Source organism: Delphinapterus leucas, chromosome 13 (assembly GCF_059928025.1).
Source record: "Delphinapterus leucas isolate spDelLeu-1000000601 "Yukka" chromosome 13, BTC_Dleu_Yukka2, whole genome shotgun sequence".
Taxonomy (NCBI): Eukaryota; Metazoa; Chordata; class Mammalia; order Artiodactyla; family Monodontidae; genus Delphinapterus; species Delphinapterus leucas.
The window spans coordinates 40,424,865-40,447,008 of record NC_143141.1 but is presented as its reverse complement, the minus strand read 5'-3'; the positions used below and the strand labels follow the sequence as shown (position 1 = coordinate 40,447,008).

Here is a 22,144-nt window from a genome sequence, read left to right as displayed (position 1 = left end):
TTATGTCACTCCTTTGCTCAGAAACTTCCAATATCTTCCCACCTCTCCCAAGGAAAAGCCAATCTTCGCAGTGTCTACATGGCCTATTCCATTTCTAATTACTTACCTCTTCCGCCTCTGCACCCCAGCTGCACCCAACACTTTCTTCCCTTACTCCACCCTGGGGACTTTGCCCTTGCAGTTCCCTCTGCCAGCAACCTCTTCTTCCAGACTTCCAAATGCCTCCCCCACTCCCTCCCTCCCTTTAGGGGTCCTCAAACTCACTCTACCATAGGTGGCTTCCCTGATAACACTGTAAACAGCATCGCCCCACCTCCTACCTCTCTCTTTCACCTTACTTGCTTTACTATTTTTTTCTAATACTTTTACCACCTGACATATTATATATTTATTTGTTTATTAACTGCCTTTTGCCATTAGAATGTAAGATCAACAAAAAAATCCCCACTGAGGTTCCTTAAAGAACTAAAAATAGAGTTACGATATGATCCAGCAATCCCACTCCTGGGCATATATCTGGAAAAGATAAAAACTCTAATTTGAAAAGATGCACCCCAATGTCCATAGCAGCACTATTTACAATAGCCAAGACATGGAAGCAACCTAAATGTCCATCAACAGATAAATGAATCAAGAAGATGTGTTATGTATATACAATGGAATATTACTCAGCCATAAAAAAGAATGAAATAATGCCATTTGCAGTAACATGGATGGACCCAGAGATTATCATACTAAGTGAAGTAAGTCAGACAGAGGAAGACAAATATCATATGGTATCACTTATATGTGGAATCTAAGAAAAAGATACAAATGAATTTATTTATAAAACAGAAACAGACCCACAGACATAGAAAACAAATTTATGGATACCAAAGGGGAAAGGGGTAGGGAGAAATAAATTAGGAGTTTGGGAGTAACAGATACACACTACTATATCTAAAATAGATAAACAACAAGGTCCTACTGTATAGCACAGGGAACTATATTCAATAACTTGTAATAACCTAAAATGGAAAAGAATCTGAAAAAGAACAGCTGACTCACTTTGCTGTACACCTGACTCTAATACAACATTGTACATCAACTATATTTCAATTTAAAAAACAATTTTAAAATAATAATAAAGTAGAAGCACACAAAAATGTCCCCCCTAGATTCCCCAGTGCCTGGTACATGGCAAGCCCTCAAGATGTTTGTAGATATGAAGAGTAGCGCTTACTAAGTGCCAGCTACTATTCTAAGGAAGGTACAGGAACCAATTTACCTAATCTTCCCAATAACACAAGATAGGCACTATTGTCATCATTGCTGTCATCTCTGGTTCACAGATGAAGAAACTGAGGCACAGAGAAGTTTAGTAACACGTCCAAGATCACCTAGCTAGTCAATTGTAGAGCCAGGATTTGAACCTAGGGCACACGTTCTTTAACCACCATGATGTATTCTGTCACTCTTAGCTTAGCTAATGACAAAAAAAGACTTCAATGAGTGTCCCCTATACCAAACTCTCAGAAATTGAGATATATCAAAGTGTGCTTTCAAAATGTCAGTTGTTTCCTATGACTGCCTAACATTTTAAAATAATCAATAAGGTATGATTTTGAGCTAAGACTGGTGAACAAGAGCAAAAGTGTGAGCCACAGTTGTGCTGCACTTCAGCCTCAAGTTCAGAGCACACAAAGGATATGACTTTGGTTTACAAGCGTGTGCAGGTAATTCTCCCTACTCAACTGAGATTACCATGATTAGCTCTGGTCCATAAAGGGAAAGCTAAGACACAAAAGCCTCAGTGATGTTCCAGGCCACACAGCCAGCAACAGTGGCAGGAAGGGAGCCTCTGAGGGCCCCTCTGGGATTGCAGCAGGTCACACATGCTCCCTGCTTATTAGTATAAAACACCAGGGTGATTCACACAATGGAATGTTTAAGCCAAGATGTCACCTAATAGAGGCTATGTTGATACAGCTTTACCTGAGAAGTTACATAATCGTCCTACTGTAGAAACGCCATAAAGGAATTTGTGCCTTGGAATAAAGAGAGGTGGACCCCCTAGGAATTACTCCACAAAGGATATCAGGAGATTTTCAGTGTGAAATTCACTAGCCTAGACTGGACAGGTGACTTGTCAAAAACGGCCCAATGAAAACTTTCTGAGAGCAGTCACTGTGCCCAGTTCAATTTGGTAAGACTTAACCAGACCCCTGCCTGAGAGAGCCTCCAGGGACCCCCAGACTTGCCCATCTTTCCACAGGGGAGGGAGGTGTGCTCTGTACATCTCCTGTATAAATATAAAAGTCCCTACTGTGAGTCCTCTCTGCCTCCTGCTTTTAGGTCAAATATTTATTTATGCAAGCCTAGAGGCCTTTCATTATCTTTCTACCCTAGAAAGCCGAATGAATCTTTCCTCGCTCTTTGTTGGCATTCTCTGAAAGAAATCTCGAGCTCTGGAATACCACCTCCACCTCCAATCCTCCCTGGACCTCGCCCTCCACTGTTCCACCTGCCCCAAGACACAACCTGAGAAGGAAGGCGGGGAGGTGGCTAGAGGGGAGGAGCGGTGATGTCACCAGCACCTGTCACCTGGCAGGCCCCAGCACCACCCACCCAGCCGCCGAATAGTGCCGACCGGGCGCCCGCCCTCCCGCACGCCCCGACCCTGGTAGGCCAGTCCCTCCCGCCCCAGCCTCCTGCCACCGTCCAATGGCCGAAGGGCAGGGCAAGCTGAGCAAGCCGCTGCAGCCCAGCCGGCTCCCCGCCCTGTTCCCGGTTCCGCAGCCGGGCTCCGGCGGCCTTTAAATGCAGCCCAGAGCCAGCACGGCGCACCCTCGACTCCTTTTTCCTCGGGCAGCAGCACCCCGAGGAAGAAAGCAGCCTCGACTCGGCAGCGCGGTCCGGGCTGCGGCGGCCACCTCCGACCTCTGGGCCCGCGCCGCCTTCCCGGCCTCCGCCTTCTCCTCCCCCTCCCCCCGGCCCCGCCAGCCGGGTCGGCGCCGGGCCCCCGGGAGTGCACGCCCGCGCGCCCGTGTGTGTGTGCGCGCACGAGCCAGTCTCGGACCCGCGCCCCCGCCCGGCGCAGGACCGCCTCTGAAGCCCAGCCCGCGCGCCGTGTCCCACGTCCCCCACCGCCCGGCCGCCAGCCGCGCACCCCGCCGCGCCGCGCGAGAAGATGGCGGGGTCGGTGGCCGACAGCGATGCAGTGGTGGTGAGTGCGGCGGGCGCACGCGAGGCGCCCCCTTCCCGCAGCCCGCACGGCCCCTTCGCCGGCTCCGGCTCGGCAGAGGCCCAACCCCGCGCCCCACGCGTGAGAAGGCGCCCCAGTACCTGGTAGCGGGAGCCGGCTGTGCGCGGCGGACGTGAGGGGCCGGAGGGGTGCCCCAGCTGGAGGGCCGCTGGCCGAGGGGAGGTGTTGGGGGCGGCCCGCGGGGTGGGGGTGACCGACAGTCCCCTCCGCGCTGTGCAGCCTCCGGCCAGGTGTGTGCATGTTGCACGTGTGAGTGTGCGCCTGTGTGTGTGTCCGGCGCGCGCGCCCCGCGCCCGCCCCGCGCCGTTCCGGGGATTTCCCCCTTGGAAATGGGTCCGCGCCAGGGGCTCGCGAGAGAAGTTGAGCGCGGCCGCTGCACTCCAGCCATGTCCCCGAGGACAGGCCTGGGCGACGGCGGTTCCATGGGCGTTTGCGGTTGGAGAGGGGCCTTCCCTCCTTCGGCGCGGGGCTCTGGCTCCCCAGTGGGCCTCGACCTTCATTTTGATCTAGATCTGAAGGGTCTGAGGATCATCAGAGGCTTAGCTACCTGGTGGAAAGGACGGGTTTTGTTCCGGGAGTTTATGCGGTTATTCAGTGGGCTGTGAGGTGGGAGCTTTTGCAGAGGCTTCCTGTGTTCTATGGAGGACTGCTGGATTCCTCCAGATTTGTGTAGGTTCTTCCCCGCTCCCTCTAACACCCCCCTCCAAAAGCTTTTGGAAAGCCAATCTGTGTGCTTCTATTTTTAGAAACTAGATGATGGGCATTTAAACAACTCCTTGGGCTCTCCAGTTCAAGCCGACGTGTACTTCCCACGACTGGTAAATGATTTTGTTCTGTGCTCTGTGTGTGCCTGTACCCTCTTCTTTCTTCTTTCCTTAGGTCAGGTCCTAAGGATCTGAGGCCTTGGCTCTTCCCTAACAGGCTGTAAACTTTCTGTTTCTCCTCTCATCCTTTGCAGATCGTGCCATTTTGTGGGCACATTAAAGGTGGCATGAGACCAGGCAAGAAGGTATTAGTGATGGGCATCGTAGACCTCAACCCTGAGAGGTAAGGCAGAGTCCTTGTCACCTAGACCTATCAGGCAGTTACAAGGTCCTGCCCACTCCTGTTGTGGTTTACTGCCCCTCCTCTTCCCACCCCTGTGGCCAGTGTTGCTAGTTTGAAGTGCCAAGAAAGTACTATGTTCCCATGAAAAGAATGTGTATGAATCCCAGCCATCGTTTCTCTAGACAGCTATTTATATCAGAGATTATAAATATAGACCCACATCATTTTCTCTTTGACCCTTAGGGAGGCTAAAGGATTTTTTTTTTTTTCCAAACATGGTGTTTGGAGTAAGAACTATCAATATAAATGAGAACCAAACTTTACGAGATATTGTTTCCCCTGGTCAATTAATGGGGCTGTTTTTGAGTCTTCTGAAATGGATTAAGACACAGATGTGTGGGTAGTTTGGGGTATATGAAATGTCTACAGTTAGTTATTTTCATCTCCACTGAAGTTTTCACCAGGGCCTCCTCTGGGTAACAAACCAGTTTGATTGTAATCCTATTTCTCCATAGTCTAAACCCCCCAACGCCTGCCCCCATATGAAGAGTAGTGGCCCATTAAAAGCTGACAAATCCAAAGAAGAAGAAGGAAATGGGAGCCTGGGTCATTGTTAATGTTGTTTTGCTCAACCGTGAATAAATGAGATGATTTTCTTTTCAGCTTTGCCATCAGCTTGACCTGTGGTGATTCGGAGGATCCTCCCGCCGATGTGGCAATTGAACTCAAAGCTGTGTTCACAGATCGGCAGCTACTCAGAAATTCTTGTATATCTGGGGAAAGGGGTGAAGAACAGTCAGCGATCCCTTACTTCCCATTCATCCCAGACCAACCGTTCAGGGTGAGTGCCTCGAGTGCTTCCGCTCCAACCACTGGCAGGATGGTGATGTTCTCATCTAGTATATGCCAAGAACACTTTAAGCAGCCAGAATTTTTGCAATTCTATTTAGCCAATACGTGTAAATAAACCCATATTTACATGTCTAGATTGTTAAAAATAAATACTTTTCTATGTAGTATTTAACATAGTACTATGCATATAATAGACACCTGTCCCAAAATATATTTGATTAATAAATAATAATAAGTATCTAGAATTTTACTCATTTTTTTCTGAACCTTTAAGTAGCACCAAACCATATCAGTTATGTCTTTTTTTAAGAATCTAGTTGATTATCATTTTATTTTCTCTTGTTCCCTTTGCTAGTGAGGACTTAGTCATGTCCTTGTTTCCCTCTCTGGGTTAAGTAGCCTCAGTCTGTTTCACTGTCACAGTCTCTGTGGCTGACAGATTCCTTCCCTTGGGCCTGGATGAGTATAGATTTGCTCCCCACTATCTGTCAGGCAGGAAACACAGCCCAAATTTCCATTTCAATCAAGCAGCATTAGCAGCACCTTCCTCTATGAAGGACAATACCAAGTAAGAGATGCAAGTCAGTAATGTGTTAGGAAAGAATTTACTGACATGTCAGACCTGGTGATGAAGTGTCTACATTACACCTTGTTAACACACATCACAATAATGACAACCCAGTTAAAAGCTCCCTGTTGCATAAACACCTAACAAAGCAGAACTACCCTTAACCTGTTGCTCCTCGTCTAAAAATTTACAGGGGCCTATGAATAAGTCATAATTTTTCTTCCCATCTTACAGTCTGGGGGGAAAGCAAGAATCCGTGACTGTCACATCAATTATAGAATAGAGACTAATTGCCCTTCTAATTGTAGCCTGGAGAAGATACCCCTACCCTTCTCTAGAATGGTAATGACCCTGAGGCTCCCCTGAACTGTGTCAGTTTCTTACTGGTGAATCTTTTTTTTTTTTTTTTTTTTTTTGTGGTACACGGGCCTCCCACTGCTGTGATCTCTCCCGTTGCGGAGCACAGGCTCCGGACGCGCAGGCTCAGCGGCCATGGCTCACGGGCCCAGCCGCTCCGTGGCATGTGGGATCTTCCCGGACCAGGGCACGAACCCGTGTCTCCTGCATTGGCAGGCGGACTTTCAACCACTGTGCCACCAGGGAAGCCCCTTACTGGTGAATCTTAATGCAGAGCTCGTGAGTGTGAGTAACCAAAGCTTCTGCCAGGAGGAATAGTGCTCCCCAAGAACAAAACTGAAATGAAATCACCCCTTCTTGGTGATATAATTTTAGTAATACGAATTAAATGTGACTGATATCACATACGGAGTCTCTCCTTGCATGATGAATACAAATGCTTTTAATAAATACATAGCACAGAACCAATGATTAAACTCTATGGTGAATTACTTAAGTTTCAAAAAAAGAGGAAGAAAAAGCTTTTACCATATGGAATCCAGTATTTCTGTTTGGCTTAACAAAGCCTTGTTAATTACACATCCTTGGTCGAATGGTAATTACTGTGTAACCTTCTCTCTGCTTAGTGTTTAGGGGTGTCTAGACTATTATTACATGCTACTAATGGGTACCAGTTCTGCTTTGCGAGGGGCCTCTCTGAAGGTGGGATAGAATTGTCCAGGGGATGAGGATGGAGGCATTAAGTGCCGTATAAATAAATCTCTGCCACTTTCCATCACTTTCTGGCATGCAAGGAGAAGGGAGAAACTAAAGCAATTTTAAATCTTTAAAGGACATTGAATAGTGTAGAGCAGTGCTTCACAAAGTGTGTTCCTTATTCTAGCAACACCAGCATCATCTTGGAACTTGATGGAAAAGCACATTCTTAGACCTTGCCCTAGCCCTACTAAGTGGAAATTTTGGTGGGTGGCGTCCAGCAGTCTGTGTTCTAACATGCCTTCTGTATGATCCCAGTGCACTCCCGTGTTTGAGAACCACTGAGGATGTTGCCTTTCTCCAAAATGAAGTACTGTTTGTTCGTTTTCCCCAGCAGGGTTCATTGAAGTTATGAACTGAGGTTATTTTTTTGTTTCTTCCAGGTGGAAATCCTTTGTGAGCACCCACGTTTCAGAGTGTTTGTGGATGGACACCAACTTTTTGATTTTTACCACCGCATTCAAACGTTATCTGCAATCGACACCATAAAGATAAACGGGGACCTCCAGATCACTAAGCTTGGCTGACGTTGTTTAAACCACGTCTGTTTCAGATAGCATCAGGTGCCACAACTATATGACTGCTGGTCTGGAAGAAGTGTCCTAGCAAGATCTGAAGACTTAAAAAGAAAACAAAAATGAAAAGGGAAACTTCACCGTCTCTTCTTTCTGTGCGGTTTAAACCCAAAATGACTTCAATGGTGGTTTGCCCTTAGGAAGCTGTCGGAACAAAGACACCGAGCCATTATTTCCAGAACAAAGTAATACGCTTACGCTGGATTTTATTCAGACTAAACTGAACTGGATTTGTGATTTGGTAGTAAGTTATTCATCGTTTCAAAGCTGATGTTTAGAACAAAAGTGCTAAAGACTTAAAACAACAACAACAAAGACGGTACACAGAAGTCAACTCATTTCTGCACTGAAGTGTGTAGCACAACCGACATTTTAGTCAGGGTATTTAACATAGAATGTAGGTTGTTCAAGGTTTGTTTTGTTTTGTTGCACAGCATAATGTTAATTCAGATTTTTAAAGCTTTCTTGTAGTTATTTATTTCTACTCAGTGTATGAGAGAATGATTAATGTCTCAAGAACAGCAAGTTATGAACTTTTGAATGTACAATTATCTTAGGTCTGGGGGGAAAATTACCTATTCCATCATGATAAAGGTGAATTTCTACCTTAAAGAGTTGAGTCTTATCCTCCATACCCCTAAACTTAGGATATCTTGATATAAATTGCTGTAAGTGCTTTTGGGAAGGCTTTGCAACGTTTCATAAGACTGCTTTTCAAGTTATTGATGATTATTTACATTGCTTTTTCTCCTTACTGTGAATTAGCACGGTATTGGCTTCCTTAAGACTAACTGCTTTTCCCTAGACCTACATAATAGCTCATTAAGTTGTTATTAAGCTAATTGAAAACACGTAAGAAGTGATTGCATAGACAATTTTTAAATGACTATTATATAAACTTTTGAAAGTACAGTATGAAAATGATTCTGGAATGCAATGGAAAGCAGAAGCAAATGGCCCCAAATAACTTACCCGGAAATAATTTATATCAACTTAAGCTGTTAGCTCATTGTATCACTTTTATTATGTGACCCTCACTGATATCCCTAAGCAATGCCTTTGGAGCTTCGGAGTAGAGGGTGCTTCCTACTGTGTTGGCTCTGCTGAGATATTAGGATAAGACAGAATCCAAATTAGGAAATGATCCAGTTAGTTTATCTGAAAAATTAATTCCCAGGACTCTAGGTCTTTGAGTCCAGCCAATAGTGTGAATGCTCCCAATTAAGCTTTAGGTGTTTCCCTGTACTTGTGGAACTGGTTAGACAGCAGGGAGTCTCTAGGAGAAGCCTGCAGTGATACAGATGTCACCACACAGCAAGGGATAGTTGGAGTCCTGGGTGCTGGATTTCACAAACTCTACTGGCCCTGGAGAGAAGGACCCTTGGCATTGCTTTGGTCAGCTGGTGGGGAGAAGAGGGGGTGCTGGGGTGGGGTGTGTATTTATATATAATTTAGGTTTTGTCTGTAGAGCATACTGCGTCTTGTTATGACACGTCCTTCTCCTGCTTTGCTTTTGAGTTTCTTTACACAACATGCAGAGGCACTGAAGTGACCATGTCATATTCATGTGTCGAGAATGTAGACAGTGTTTCAGTACCAAAGTCTAAGAAAAAGCAAACTGAAATCATGAATTTTTTATAGGTGATATATTTGGATTCTTCTCAACTTTTAAACTGTTCAGCACAGTTCCACTGTGTTATATAAGAAGATGCTTTACCAACAAGGCTGGCTGAGTATTGAAAAGCTATATGTACCAGCTGAGTTAAGCAGCCATATTCAGCCAGGAGGGCTGTTCTGTGGCTCCGGCTATTTTTGAGCCTGTGATTAACTTGTAGAGCCACTAGGCTTTGATGTGTGTTTGTAGAGAGACTTAGAGGGCACCCTGAAATATATTGGTAGGGGTTTTGATTCTCCTTATGGTGGAAGACCCCCACAGGAGGTTTCCTTTGAGTGGCCATCCATTCCCACCCACTGCATAATTCAGCAGAAACTAGAGGAGTTGGGAGTGTAACTGTTTGGAACTGACACTGTTCTGTCTACCTATCAGCTAACTGGTTAGCAGCCAAGCCCTTAGGCAGCCTAGTGTAAAGATTCACTGTTAACCCTTCATTTCTGTATGGGGAACCTCTTGGTTAAGCCTACTGGAATTAATCTAAATGATGCGATGATTTGATTCAGGTGTAGTTAAATTAGCAAGGGGCTAATCCAGCTGTACTAATCATTAGCTGTAAACTGGAAACAATGTTCACATCCTCTCATCAGCATGCGAGGTCTAAGGTGGGAGTTCAGGATGGAAAGTGCAATTTTAAGCTTCACAGGAAAGCATTTCGGTATGTAAGGTGTTATTTCTGACCAGAGCCCTAATTTTGCAATATGACCAAAACCAAGGAACATAGATAACAATCAGGCTCTGGGGGAATAATAGGCAGGCTTTAGACAATCTGTTCATTTCTGCATCAAAATTGGAGTGAATGTATATATCTACTTAAAAGTTAATAGAAGTGACTTCTACTTTCTGGGCTATCCCAGAATTGTCTTAATATTTTTTTTTTAATTTGAAACCCCATTTCATATCTTGCCAACCTCAGTTCAAAACCTCCTAAGAGATGACTCTTAGAATTATTGGTGATTTGTTAAAATGGCAAGTCCTTTCATTTGTATTAAAAAGCAAATATCCAAAAAGAGGGAGGGAGCCCTGTTGCCTTGAGAGAAACAGCCTTGGCATTTTCCAGCTACGTTATTAATGTAGAAATAATGTTCCTATGATGACATATTTTCGAAGAAACACTTTCTTATTTACTGCGTGGTGTAAAATGTTGCTAAATGTGTTCTTACATTATTATGTCACTGCTGAAAGTTATTTGCACTATAATAAAGGAATTTTCTACAAAAGGGTTTCCAGTTTATAAGGTGCTAAATTTGGCACGGGGTGTAATGTACTTAGCATGGACCGTATGGTAGAGCAATCCTCCCTCACTTTCACGCACACACTCCAAGACCACTTGTTTGTGTGTTGCCAACATTAATAAACTGAGCAAGGGAAGGAAAGTGTCTGAGGGCCCTCAGAGACCTAATGAGTTCATGTTGTGTGTGCAATGGGTTCTTTTAAAATATAATTTGCATACAGTAAATTCACATTTTTCTTGGTGTGCAGTTTTACGAGTTTTAACACATGCATAGATTCACGTAACAATCACCTCGATCAGGATGTAGAATCCTTCCATCACCCCCCAAAAATTCCCTTGGGCTACCCCTTTGTAGTTAAACTTGCCCCCCACTCCTAGCACTAATCAGGCAACCACTGACCCATTCCACCTGCCTGTAGTTTTGCCTTTTCCTGAATGTCATTTGAAGAGAATTATACCATATATAATCCTTGGAGATTGGCTTCTTGCGTAATGCATTTGAGATTCACATTGTGTGTATGAAGTTTTTCCTTTTTATTGCTGAGTAGTATTCCATTGTGTGGATGTACCAGTTTCTTTATTCATTCACCTGTTAAGGATACCGTCGGTTCTTAATAAATCATTAATATAGTCTTATTAGAACAGTGTATATACAAGAGCAAGATTGCATTTCTCTTGCCTTCTCTTTCCTGTGGTTTGAATGATTAGGAAGGAAACTTGATCCCTTAGCTATTTTGACTACAAATAAAACTGGCTTATAGAATTTTGCCTAGCTTCAGTTATGGGTGGTTTAGCAGAGACAATTTACTCAATATGCTGGATTTAGGGTACCTACTTATACCTTAGTTGGTTTTATTAATCCTTTATTTTTTTTTCATTTTTATTTTTTAAGGAAGCAAAGCTGTGAGGCCAGTCTTTGTCACGGCTTTTGCAGTGAAGTATAGGCAGGGAAAGTCCTGTCAAAGTGGGGACAATTTGCTTAGACTGTTGGGCAGAGATAGGAGAGCTTCCCCCGCCCCTGTGGGATATAACATTATACTTGTCCTATGACAGCATTTTGAATTAGTCTGGAAGATATGTATAACTGGAGCCTCCGAGTGCCACAAACACTTAGGACCTTCATTCATTCAGCAGGTATTTATTGAGCTCTGTCAATTGCCATTCTAGGTACTTGGATACATCAGTGAGTAAAACAGACTCTGGTGCTTTTAAACTTTAGTGTGCTTAAGAATCACCCAGGAGTAGAAGTCCAATCTCACCCAGGGAAATTATGTTTCAGTAGGTCTGGAGAAGGTCTCAGGAGCTTGTATTTTTAAGAAACACCCTGTATGGTGTTGGTGGTCCCAGATCCCAAATTAAGCAGCTCTGACTTTGGGAATTCCAGAAACATTCACTGAATCAAACTTGAATTGTGCCAGGCTGTGGGATTCTGATCTGTGGATATCTTTCTATGGGAATTTCATTTCAACACTGGGGCATCCTGCTCTGCCAAAAGACAATCATGCAACTTTCATCATAACTTTACAACTAAGTGTCTTCACCCCTGATGTAACCTCTCCTCACTCCCACCCCTACCTCAATACAAACACTGTAGTAAAAGGAAGTGCCTTTCAGTCGAGTTTTGTAAAGAATCCTCCTTATTGGGGTTGGTTTAGGACCTCAGTAGAACCCTGACACCTACTGTAAGTAGTGGATTCTCTGAGAAAGATTAAGGTTCGTAAGCATTTCAATTAGGTATTCGTTTGCAGAATCACCACGGTGGTTCCCAAACATTCTGCAAGGCACATACACAAGGTGGCTTATAACTTGTGAAGAGGGCAGAGGGCAAGTGGTAATGGCCCAAATGAGCTTTTCACAGCATTTCGGAAATGAATTTCAAGTCTTCCTTTCACTAAATGCAGCTGAGTTTGTACAAGGTACTGCATGCCTAACTTGCTTCCTAATCACCATGTTAATTTCACGATGATTTTTTCCTAAAAAAGAAAGTCTCCTGCAAAAGGCAAAGAACTGTCTTGCAAGGCATATATTTCATAATGAATTTAAATGGGTATATACAAGGTGCCAAAGCAATATTCAACCAAGAGAGAGAGAAGGGGAAGAAATAGCCGTTGACAATTTCTCTTGCTTGGATATACACTTCCATCTCCCAGGGAAAGATGGTGACTAGGTGAGCAAACACAGAAGGTAAGGAGGCATCGTTGTTTGATAGGACAACACAGACAGTTCTAAATAATGGGCTCCGGGAAGTGGCAAGCCAGCCACAGGCCTTGGGGATGATATGGGGTTTGGGGGACCTTCCAAGCTTTCATGAGTAAGAACAATAATAAACTTGTCAGTAACTCTAGCACCTCCCTTTCTGTCACTATTCCGTCATTAATTCTAAAAAGACAGATGCAAACAATCAAAGCTTACCTGAACAGTTGGTCTTGAAAGGGGAAGAAGAGAAGCAGTGAGGCTGTGATAAGGTGAGAAGGAAGAGGCACCTGGGCCTCAGGGATTTGTTGTGTGTGTTCAGGCAGGCACTTTATTTTTTTTTATTTATAAATTTTATTTATTTATTTTTGGCTGCGTTGGGTCGTCGTTGCTGCGCACGGGCTCTCTCTAGTTGTGGTGAGCAGAGGCTACTCTTGGTTTCGGTGCGTAGGCTTCTCATTGCGGTGGCTTCTCTTGTTGCAAAGCACGGGCTCTAGGCGTGCGGGCTCAATAGTTGTGGCGTGCAGACTCAGGAGTTGTGGCGCACGGGCTTACTTGCTCCGCGGCACGTGAGACCTTCCGGACCAGGGCTCAAACCCGTGTCCCCTGCATTGGCAGGCGGATTCTTAACCACTGCGCCACCAGGGAAGTCCCAGGTGGGCACTTTAAATCTCCAGTCTTAATTTGCCTCCTGTGGGAAATGGAAATAATGAAACTTGTGACGCTGTGTTTGGAGAGCCATAGGTGACAACGGAGTAAAACATTTCTTACAGCTGATAAGGCCAAAGTTAAAATAATCATGATACCAATTTCTACAATACTCTTCCATGATTTTGTAATGAAACAGCATTAAAAGAGTTAATCCTTGAGATTGTGTCTAATCCATTGGAACATGCTTTTCATATCATTTCATTGAAGCCTATTTTATTTAAAATCTAGCCAAAATTATCAGTGTATTAGGCAGTATTTAGAATGATGTTTGTAAAACGTACTCAGAGATTTTTTACTCTGAATTATTACAGCTGTTCCAACATTGGAAAGCATGGGTTTCTCCTAATGCAATAAAAATGATATTTAGTTCAGCATAAAATGATTTTTAATGTTAAAAGGTGAACAAGGAAGATATGCACAACATGATGAGAAATTACTGAAAAGAAATAATTTTTTTAAATGAGAATCTTCCTGGAGTTGTGTGGTCTGTTACTCTAAGATTCTAATTAATCATTCATTTATCCCGCATTTTTGAAATCCTCAAATGAAAAAAACAAAACAAAACAAAAAACCACATACAAGACCACAGTCTCTTTCTTTTAGAAGGTTAGAAACAGATCTGCTTTTTTGGTAAGGCTTTGATTAATGTCAAATATTGAGGTTAGCTCACCGTTTGGGGTTTTTTAAGGCAACTAACATACTCTTTGCTTTTGCAAATGATATAAATTCCTGACTTGGGAACCCCCTTGCAATCCTCAACTTCAAAATTAAGTAAATGATTTTAAAAATTCAGCTTCCTAAGTTGAAAGGGCAAATACTGGCCTTTTCTTGTACTTGGTACTCTTAAAGCATGTCTATAGAGTTAGTTCATATCCTGAGAGAATCACTCATAACTGTTGCTAATGAAGCTACATAGGAATGGAGCACTTTTATATGAAGGCACCGTGTTAGACACCGTGGGTTATAAAAAGAGATAAAAGACCTATGCCATCTGCCCTTGAAGAATTTATGATCAAACTGGAAAGACAGTTGTATGTATAAAATATACACAAAGATGACTGTCAATATATAGGACCAGACCAAGCGGGCAGAACATTGCACCTTACAGGAGTTCCCGGGGACACAGCTTGCCGCTCGCTGGGGTGACCCAGGAGGGCATCTGGGTCTAAAGGATTTTAGCTGGGCTTCCAAGGGCCTGAATGCCCCTTGCCCTCTGTGCTGCCCCCAAACACCCCAGTATATAGAACAACTTCAGGTTTGATCTGAGGGCCAGTGTTGTGTTTTCCAAAGCTCAGTGATGTAGTTGAAATTCTGGCCTCCCAAAGAAAGAGTTCAAGGAGAAGCCTGGTGTTCTTTAACTACAAAACACATGGGTCTCTGGTGGAGAGGAGTCCCTTCCTTTAACCAAGCCCCCAGCAAAGAACGGACGGCCTCATGGAATGTGTGTGGGGAAATCGTATTGTAAATACGTTTACGTACTCAACTTCACCTCTACACATTTGGCACCAAAGCATAAAACAAAAAACACCATATATATATATATATATATTTTAATATATTTATATTAATAATATATTAATAAAAAAATATATATATATAGAAAGAGAGAGAGGACCCTTAAATGCTGTGGGCAATTCCACCTGTCATCCCATGGAAGTAGCAGAGAGCCTGAGAATGCAGATGTGATTCAGATGTGCCTTCAGGTGCTTCTGGGTCTCTCACAGTTGAAGGCTAGCTCCCTGCGGTGTCACACCAGTGTTCACAGATACCATTGGTCTTTCTTGTGCATTGCTCCTAACTACAAATCAGATCCTTCTTCTTCTGCTCCAACGCTGGATGAAGTACTGCAGTCTTGAATTTACTGAGAGCTTGTCTCCAAAGTGACATTTTCCTAAGGGATTTTTCAAGGGAAAATTTGACATGAAGCCATTTTTGCCTTATATGCTGACTTTTGTGCCTAACCCATGAGTGAGACAGACTTCTGTTTATCCCTAGTGAATAGTTTTCTTGTTTATACATAATGGTCAGTTCTATGATAGCAGAATCCATTTTATGAGCTCTGGCTCTAGACGCAGGTCTGTTGAATAAAACTGTGGTGTTGGAGAGGTTCTATCTATAATCTGCACTGTCCAGTATGGGCTGTGAAGCACTTCACATGTGGCTAGTGCCACTGAGGAACTGAATTTTAAATTTTATTTAATTTTCATTAACAACTTTAAAGAGCCACATGTAGCTCATGGTTACCATATTGGACAGTTCAGGTCATCAGGCCCTGTTGGGCTTATGTTTGGTCTAGATCTCCAGGGAACATTGTAGGTAGCAGAAGTTCCTGCTTGAACCTAAGCCATGTTCACCCTCAAATTCAGGAAAGTCTAGGCACCTCCTCAAGGCTAGTAGAGTAGTGGAGGCCTATTCATAGAAGAGACCAAGGTGCCCTTGGGAAAGAACTCACTCCAGGGGGAAAAAATGTCCACAAGGTGGTTTGTTTCAAGAAGACAGGCAAGCTTCAGAAGAAAGTGGCAGCTCTGTGGTCATTTCTGTGTTGTCACTGACATTGTCCCAGGCCCAGCTCAATGGAGGCATTCCTGAATCTCAGAACAAGGGGCTGCAATACACACCCTGCACCCCGTGAACCCCATTCCCTGGAGCATTGAAGGACAAGGCAGCGGCAGCGCAGGGAGCATTCAGTCACCCATTCGGCCAACATTTCCTGAGCTTCTCCTAAGTGCCAGGCATGGTGCCAGATGCCAGCAGCGTTGACAGCTGCTGCAGCACCTGCCTGGGCCTCAGCCTTCAGCAACCTCTGTACAGTTGTCAGCAGTGACACTGATGCCACTGACGAGCATCAGGGGCACCGCTGTCCATTTCGGAACTGCAGTGATGATCAGAAGCATTTTTTCTTTTTATGATTAACACCACTGTGTTTATGTGTTTGTTTAACATGTAAGTGGCTGGTCTCCTGTGAACAGCCTTGGGTTCACCTGAAGTCAGTCTTGAAGGAAGGCATATTCTCCTTTGTCTTATCTTCAAAAAGCCAACCTACTCCAGAAAGCATCAGAAAGCAAGAGATTTTACTGGGAGGAAGAGCATTTTACCACACATTACTTGAGAAACAAAGGAATAAAAATCCCTGTTAGATATTTTTTCTCCCCAAATTCTTCTTTAGCTTGTAGCCTTCTCCAACCCTCTCCTTGGCTGCTTCTTAAATCTCCCTAATTCCCTTCCTAGGCAGAGCTATTTGACCTGTACCAGCTCTCCCAGGGGGATTTTTAAAGCATTCATCCAGCAAAGGTCATTTCCTCCACAGGGGAGATTCTGCCCCTAAGAGAAATAAGAATTCTCTATCATTTCAATTTCTAGTTTCTTTAACACCCTGTGTCATTTTCCAGAAGAACTCAAGGCAGCCAAAAAGTGAGGACATCAAGACGGGTGGGGAGGAAAATGCCAGAACCTTCTGGCTCTTTCTATCTTCAAGACTCAGGTTTAATGTTTCCTCTGCAACTTCCCCAACAAATTAATTTTAAAGAAGATGCCTCCTGGCTCTCAATGTTCTTTTACCTGTTTGTCTCCTTGCTTAATGTTCATCTCTCCTGCCAAATGATCATTTCCGTCAGGGCAGGTACCATACTGATCGTGTTCACTACTGCATCCCAAGCACGTAGGTTGGGGCTTGTCACAATAAATAATGAATGGATGTCTGTCAGATGAATGAATGGTAGACAGATGCAGTATTCGTTATCTACTGCTGGGCAACAAACTATCCCAAAATTTATAGGCTTAAAACAACAATGAACAATGATTATCTCATACAGTTTCTGCTGGTCAGGAATCTAGGAGCAGATTTACTGGGTGTTTCTAACTCAGGGTCTCTTACGATGTGACAGTTAAACTACCTGCCAGCGCTGCAGTCATCTGAAGGCTTGGTTGGGGCTCCATAATGAGTGCCTTCTTTGTATCTGGAAACATTTTTGAGGGGAATCAATTTCTCTTTACTCAGAGGTACTGTGCAAAGGAAAAGAGCATTAGGACAGACAGAAGGGCCTTACCAGCTCTAAGATCCCACCACTTACCAGCTCTATGATCTCTTTGTATAAGTTTTGACAAGTCTGACCCTCATTTTTCTCTTCTGTAACATGGGGTTGCACAAATCTTCTTTGCAAGACACTCGTAAGGATTAAGCAAAAGAAGGCTCATAAGGCAGAGTGCCCAGTGTGTAATAAGAGCTTAATAAATGGTTGCTGTTAGAACTACATCAGAGTGACGTCTCCCTCACCTGATGTTTTATACTCTGGACCTCAGCTTAGCAGTTCTGAGGCTACCTGAATAGTGGAGCTGGCAAGGTTCTCTTGTTGCCGATGAGAAAAACAAGTCCAGAGCACTCAGGGGGCTTGTCTTCACTGCTTGCTGCGATCCTGAGCAGGGCTCTCCGAGGACACTGGGCAGGAATCAGTTCAGGAAGGGAGGGTCACCAGCAGCTACTGCTAGAGGCAAAATAACCACTTAGGCCTGAATGAGCTTGCTCGGCTGTGATTCTGGGGAATCCTGAGAGCCTTACTCATCATCCCGTCTTGTTATTGTTGTTGTTTGGGTTTTCTAGGTTTTGTTTTGGTTTTTGTTTGTTATGGTGTTTTGTGGGGAGGGGGGTTGTTCATTTACATTTTTTACGGTTTTCCTCACTGGGCAGGCTCCTCCTTTGATTATTCAACCAGGCTGTCACATCCTACTTTCTGGGTAGACGTTCAGCCATTTGCAAATGTGAGACTATGAGACGGTTTGCATTCGCTGGGGTTCAGACTGCCTTCCATTCACCTGAATGGCTTCCATCTTTAACCCAAAGAGCACACACTTCTATTTTGAAGCCATTCTAGAACCTATGACAAACCACCCAGGGCTCTAGAGGAGAAAGGGGCCAGATTTTCTCTTTCCCAGAAAAAGTAACTCCCTGCTTAAGCAATGAACAAAGCACTGGACACTTTTTAGGTCAGAAGGGTAGGATGGAGTGCTCTGAACAGGCTTTTACGAACAACTCTGTATATGAGACACCACCATGAAAGTTAAAGAGAAAGTTGATCTGTGTTCACACTGCAATAGGATCAAGGTCCAGCCCGCTCCACCCATGGCCTAAAAGAGGGAAAACTTCTACTTATGCGTGAATTTGTACAAGTGGGGTGTCTATACCAGGAGAGCACCGCTGAGACTAGCAAGTTCTGGGCAGCTGCTTGTTTGCAATGAGTGGTGGACACCACAAAATCAGGCTCCACCACATCACTCACCCACCTGATGCAGGGTGTGCTGTTCCCACCAGGAGAGTCACTCTGGAGACGTGGCCCTCCCTCTAGAAGGCACCTGGGAAGAATTCAAAGAAAATGTCTGGAAGGACAGCATATTCGCCCTGCAGGACTGGGACTTGGAAGGCTGGTTCTAAGGTGAGAGAGGGAACTGACAGCAAGCATAGATCATTCTTAAAGTGATCTGATATTGCCATTTTAGAAAACTAAGGCCCAGGGAGATGAAGTTGACTGCTTAAAATCACAGTTTGCCATAATCCTGCTTCCTAGGCCAGGACTCTGCAGGAGAAAAACCAGGAGCAGGAGAAGGCAGCGTGAGAAGTAGAGGTGAGATGGGAGTTTCCGAGGCTGCTGGAGAGGCACTGAAAGGCAGGGAGCTGGGCACTCCAGATACTTCACGTGTTTTCCAGGGATTATCCCAGTTTAGAGAGGATAATGAAGGCAACCTTCCAAGAAATTGAATTTTGCTTCAAGCATAAGGAAAAAAGATGCAGAAATAGAGAAGGGCCTATTCAATTTAGTTAGATGCCCAAAAAAGAGAAGGGCTGAGATGAAGTACTGTCTGGTGACCTTGGGAGGCTGTATGCAAATACAGTAGTCTGATGGAAGAATTGCAGGCAGTTCAGATCCATAGAGCTGTTTCCAGCAGAAAGTATGTTTTAAGTGAATAGAGATAAATTGATCATCTGTGGTATCTAAGAATGACATGGTTATCCAAAGACAGGTGCCAAAGGCCAACTTTGCCAGGCATGCCCACCACCCACACTCCCAACAGCCATTGGCTTGCAGAGATGACTCACCCATGGGTCCTGAGATTCTCCACCTTGCAGAGGACTGCTCATCCCTATGAAATGGGGAAGGGCAAGAGTCCCTAAGGGCCTCCGTATTAGGTCAGCAAATGGGAATATGGACCATGAGAGGAATGGAGTGGGGACAATAAGGAGGATGAGGATGCTGGACCCCAAGTTCCCCTAAATGTATTGGGATCGCACTCATACGCTGAAGCAGGTACCTGAACAGTCCATGTGGAGGAGGGACAGTGCATGTATTTGGCTCCCTGGCGGGCAGGAAGCTGAACTGAGGCTGAACTGCAGAGTCGAGCCTGCGGCATCTGTGACCATCATGAAGGCCGAGGAGAGCAGAGAGAGGGCACTGATTTCTGCAGTGCCACATACCTGCTATTGGGGCATGCATGGTTCTGCGAGGTAGACTCTTGTCCTCACAGCCAGACCCTCCAGTTTCTGGCCTCCTCTTCACCACCACACGCCCAAGAGGATGAGCGTCCTCCTTCCAATAACAGACCAGTAATTTAATGTGGGAGTTGTGGGTAGTAGTAGACACCAAGGCCAAGTGGAACCTGGCTTGGATCTGCTGCTAGGGAACTTTCTCTCCATCGCAGCCCACCCACTCCCCCGGCCCTCTTCACTTTAGACCGTGTGCTGCAGCCATAAACAGCCCTTGAGTTTTAGTGACTGAAAACACAAAGGTTTACCTCATGCTCATCACTACGTGTCTCTCTCAGGTCGGTGGAGAGTGTTGGGCTCTGCATCATCTTCATTTAAAGATCCAGGCTGATGGAGCCTCCATCGTTTAGAAAGCCACCAGTCACCCTGGCAGTAAGCACTCAATAAATGGACCTAGCGTTCTCATTCTGGAGTTGGTTCTGTTGAAGATGATGTAATCAGGGATAGGGAGGATGAGCATATTCAGCACAGGGCAGTGGGAAAGCCAAACAACAAAGGTTCAGGAGACTGATTCCCCCTTTTGAAACTGCCAGTTTCTGCTATGTGACCTAGGACACCTCAAACATGTTATGAACTGTTTCTGTGGCCTTGATTTTGGTCACTGTGACGATTAAATTATCCTCAGTGTGAGTGTGCATTAAGATGTAGTCTTTGACCATAAAAAGAAATGAAATTCAGTTATTTGTAGTGAGGTGGGTGGACCTAGAGACTGTCATACAGAGTGAAGTAAGTCAGAAAGAGAAAAACAAATACCGTATGCTAACACATATATATATATGGAATCTAAAAAAAAAAAAAGGTTCTGAAGAACCTAGGGGCAGGACAGGAGTAAAGACGCAGACATAGAGAATGGACTTGAGGACACAGGGAGGGGGAAGGATAAGCTGGGACGAAGTGAGAGAGTGGCATGGACTTATATATACTACCAAACGTAAAACAGATAGCTAGTGGGAAGCAGACACACAGCACAGGGAGATCAGCTCCGTGCTTTGCGTCCACCTAGAGGGGTGGGATAGGGAGGGTGGGAGGGAGACACAAGAGGGAGGAGATATGGGGATATATGTTTATGTATAGCTGATTCACTTTGTTATAAAGCAGAAACTAACACACCATTGTAAAGCAATTATACTCCAATAAAGATGTTAAAAAATTATTTTTAAAGATGTAGGCTTTGTCATCAGGCATAACACATTCTGGCTCTCAGTTCATTGGTGATTCTCAGGTCATTGGTGATGAGCCTGGTCATCTAGAGCTTTGGCCCAAGCAGGACTCAGGCTCCCCTCCATTCCCAGGTGGGAAGGAGCCAGGTGGCAGCCTTGTGTGGTCCTCGGACTCACGCTACACTCACTTGATCAACGAGAAATACCTGTAGCCATAGTATCCTGTGGCCTCTGGTCTCAAAAGGGTTCAATTTCTGCTGAAAACACTGTAAAAAGAAATCTCTCTGCTTGTCAAACAACACTTTGTAAGCTTCAGAGGGTGTGGACACTGAGACTTCCTTTCTTCTGTTCCTTTTCTGAAATGCAAAGGGCAGCTGATGGGCCAAGAGGCTGTTCCAGATCAAAGCCCTCCTGACAAGCTTCCCACGGACTTGCCAGCACACAGCCTCCTGAAGCACCAAGATTGCCCGGGCCAGTCTTTCCAGTCAGGAGTCTCACCTGGACAGGAAGAACAGACAGGCTTCCTAAAAGCATTTGATAAAGCAGAAGAGAACACTTTTTAAAAATCAGACCTTTAAAAAGAGACGCTCTCAAACAGCGCTAGGAGAAGCATGCATTGGAGAGCCTGGTTGGCAAGACATTTGGCAAAAAGTATCAAAAGCATCAAAAGTGCATCTGCCATTTGAGCTGGGAATTCCACTTCCAGGAACTTACCCCAAGGAAACAGTCTAAGATATGCCTAAAGACTGAGATGCCAGGGAATACATTACAGCCTATTTAGAATAGGGAAAAAGCTGGAAACAACTTAAAGGAGAGCAGCTTCAATAAATAAGTGTGATCATAAGGGGAATCTTACCTAGGCTGCCACTACAAGTGATGCCCCAAAATATTGTAAAATGAAAGAAAGGAGAAAAGAAAGGTGGGGGGAGAGGGAGAGGAAGGAAGGGAACAAACGAAATAGTATGTACCATAAAATCTTATTTTTGTAAAAATGTATGAAGGACACATTTCAAGAGGTAGTTGTGGGATTATGTGTAAATTTTATTGTCTTCCTTTTGCTGCTCAGTACGTTCTAATTTTTCTTTTCTTTCTTTTTTTTATTAATTTATCTTCAGGAAACATAAATACATTCAATCTTTCAACAAATATGTATTGAGTAACTACTAGGTATCAAGGGCTGTGCTAGGTTGGTACTGAGAGATAAGATTCCTGTCCACCAGAACTTTTGGTTTATTAATACTTG

General features: G+C 44.3%; 2 protein-coding genes across 15 annotated transcripts in view; one reads left to right on the top strand and one right to left on the bottom strand.

Annotated features, from left to right (window-relative positions):
- The first annotated feature begins 2,711 nt into the window (after positions 1-2,711).
- On the top strand, positions 2,712-10,291 carry LGALSL (galectin like). 2 transcript variants are annotated; one of them, XM_089923116.1, is made up of 6 exons: positions 2,712-3,205; positions 3,991-4,062; positions 4,203-4,291; positions 4,955-5,132; positions 6,178-6,353; positions 7,208-7,299. In XM_089923116.1, exons 1-5 carry the CDS (start codon positions 3,170-3,172, stop codon positions 6,328-6,330), a joined length of 528 nt encoding a protein of 175 aa, XP_089779242.1. In that variant the 5' UTR covers positions 2,712-3,169; the 3' UTR covers positions 6,331-6,353; positions 7,208-7,299. The 2 variants fall into 2 exon arrangements, with proteins under 2 accessions (XP_089779242.1, XP_022452944.1); XM_022597236.3 differs by lacking the exon at positions 6,178-6,353 and having other exon boundaries at positions 2,746-3,205; positions 7,208-10,291.
- The window catches only part of LOC115803582 (uncharacterized), a 48,121-nt gene continuing 36,013 nt past the window's right edge, over positions 10,037-22,144 (bottom strand). For 4 of the 13 annotated variants that reach the window (XM_089923104.1, XM_089923107.1, XM_022597240.3 and 1 more), the window contains one exon: positions 10,037-22,144. This exon is cut by the window's right edge. The gene's annotated coding sequence lies outside the window, so the exon portion shown is untranslated. The other 9 variants (XM_089923113.1, XM_089923112.1, XM_089923109.1 and 6 more) reach the window with 9 other exon arrangements.

What these genes read in the sequence shown, in the direction of transcription:
- LGALSL (XM_089923116.1), top strand. Translation starts at nt 3,170, where the DNA reads ATGGCGGGGTCGGTGGCCGACAGCGATGCAGTGGTG. An exon ending in CCGACAGCGATGCAGTGGTG is followed by an intron (nt 3,206 to 3,990) that starts GTGAGTGCGGCG and finishes TTCTATTTTTAG; the next exon opens with AAACTAGATGATGGGCATTT. An exon ending in TCCCAGACCAACCGTTCAGG is followed by an intron (nt 5,133 to 6,177) that starts GTGAGTGCCTCG and finishes TGCGGAGCACAG; the next exon opens with GCTCCGGACGCGCAGGCTCA.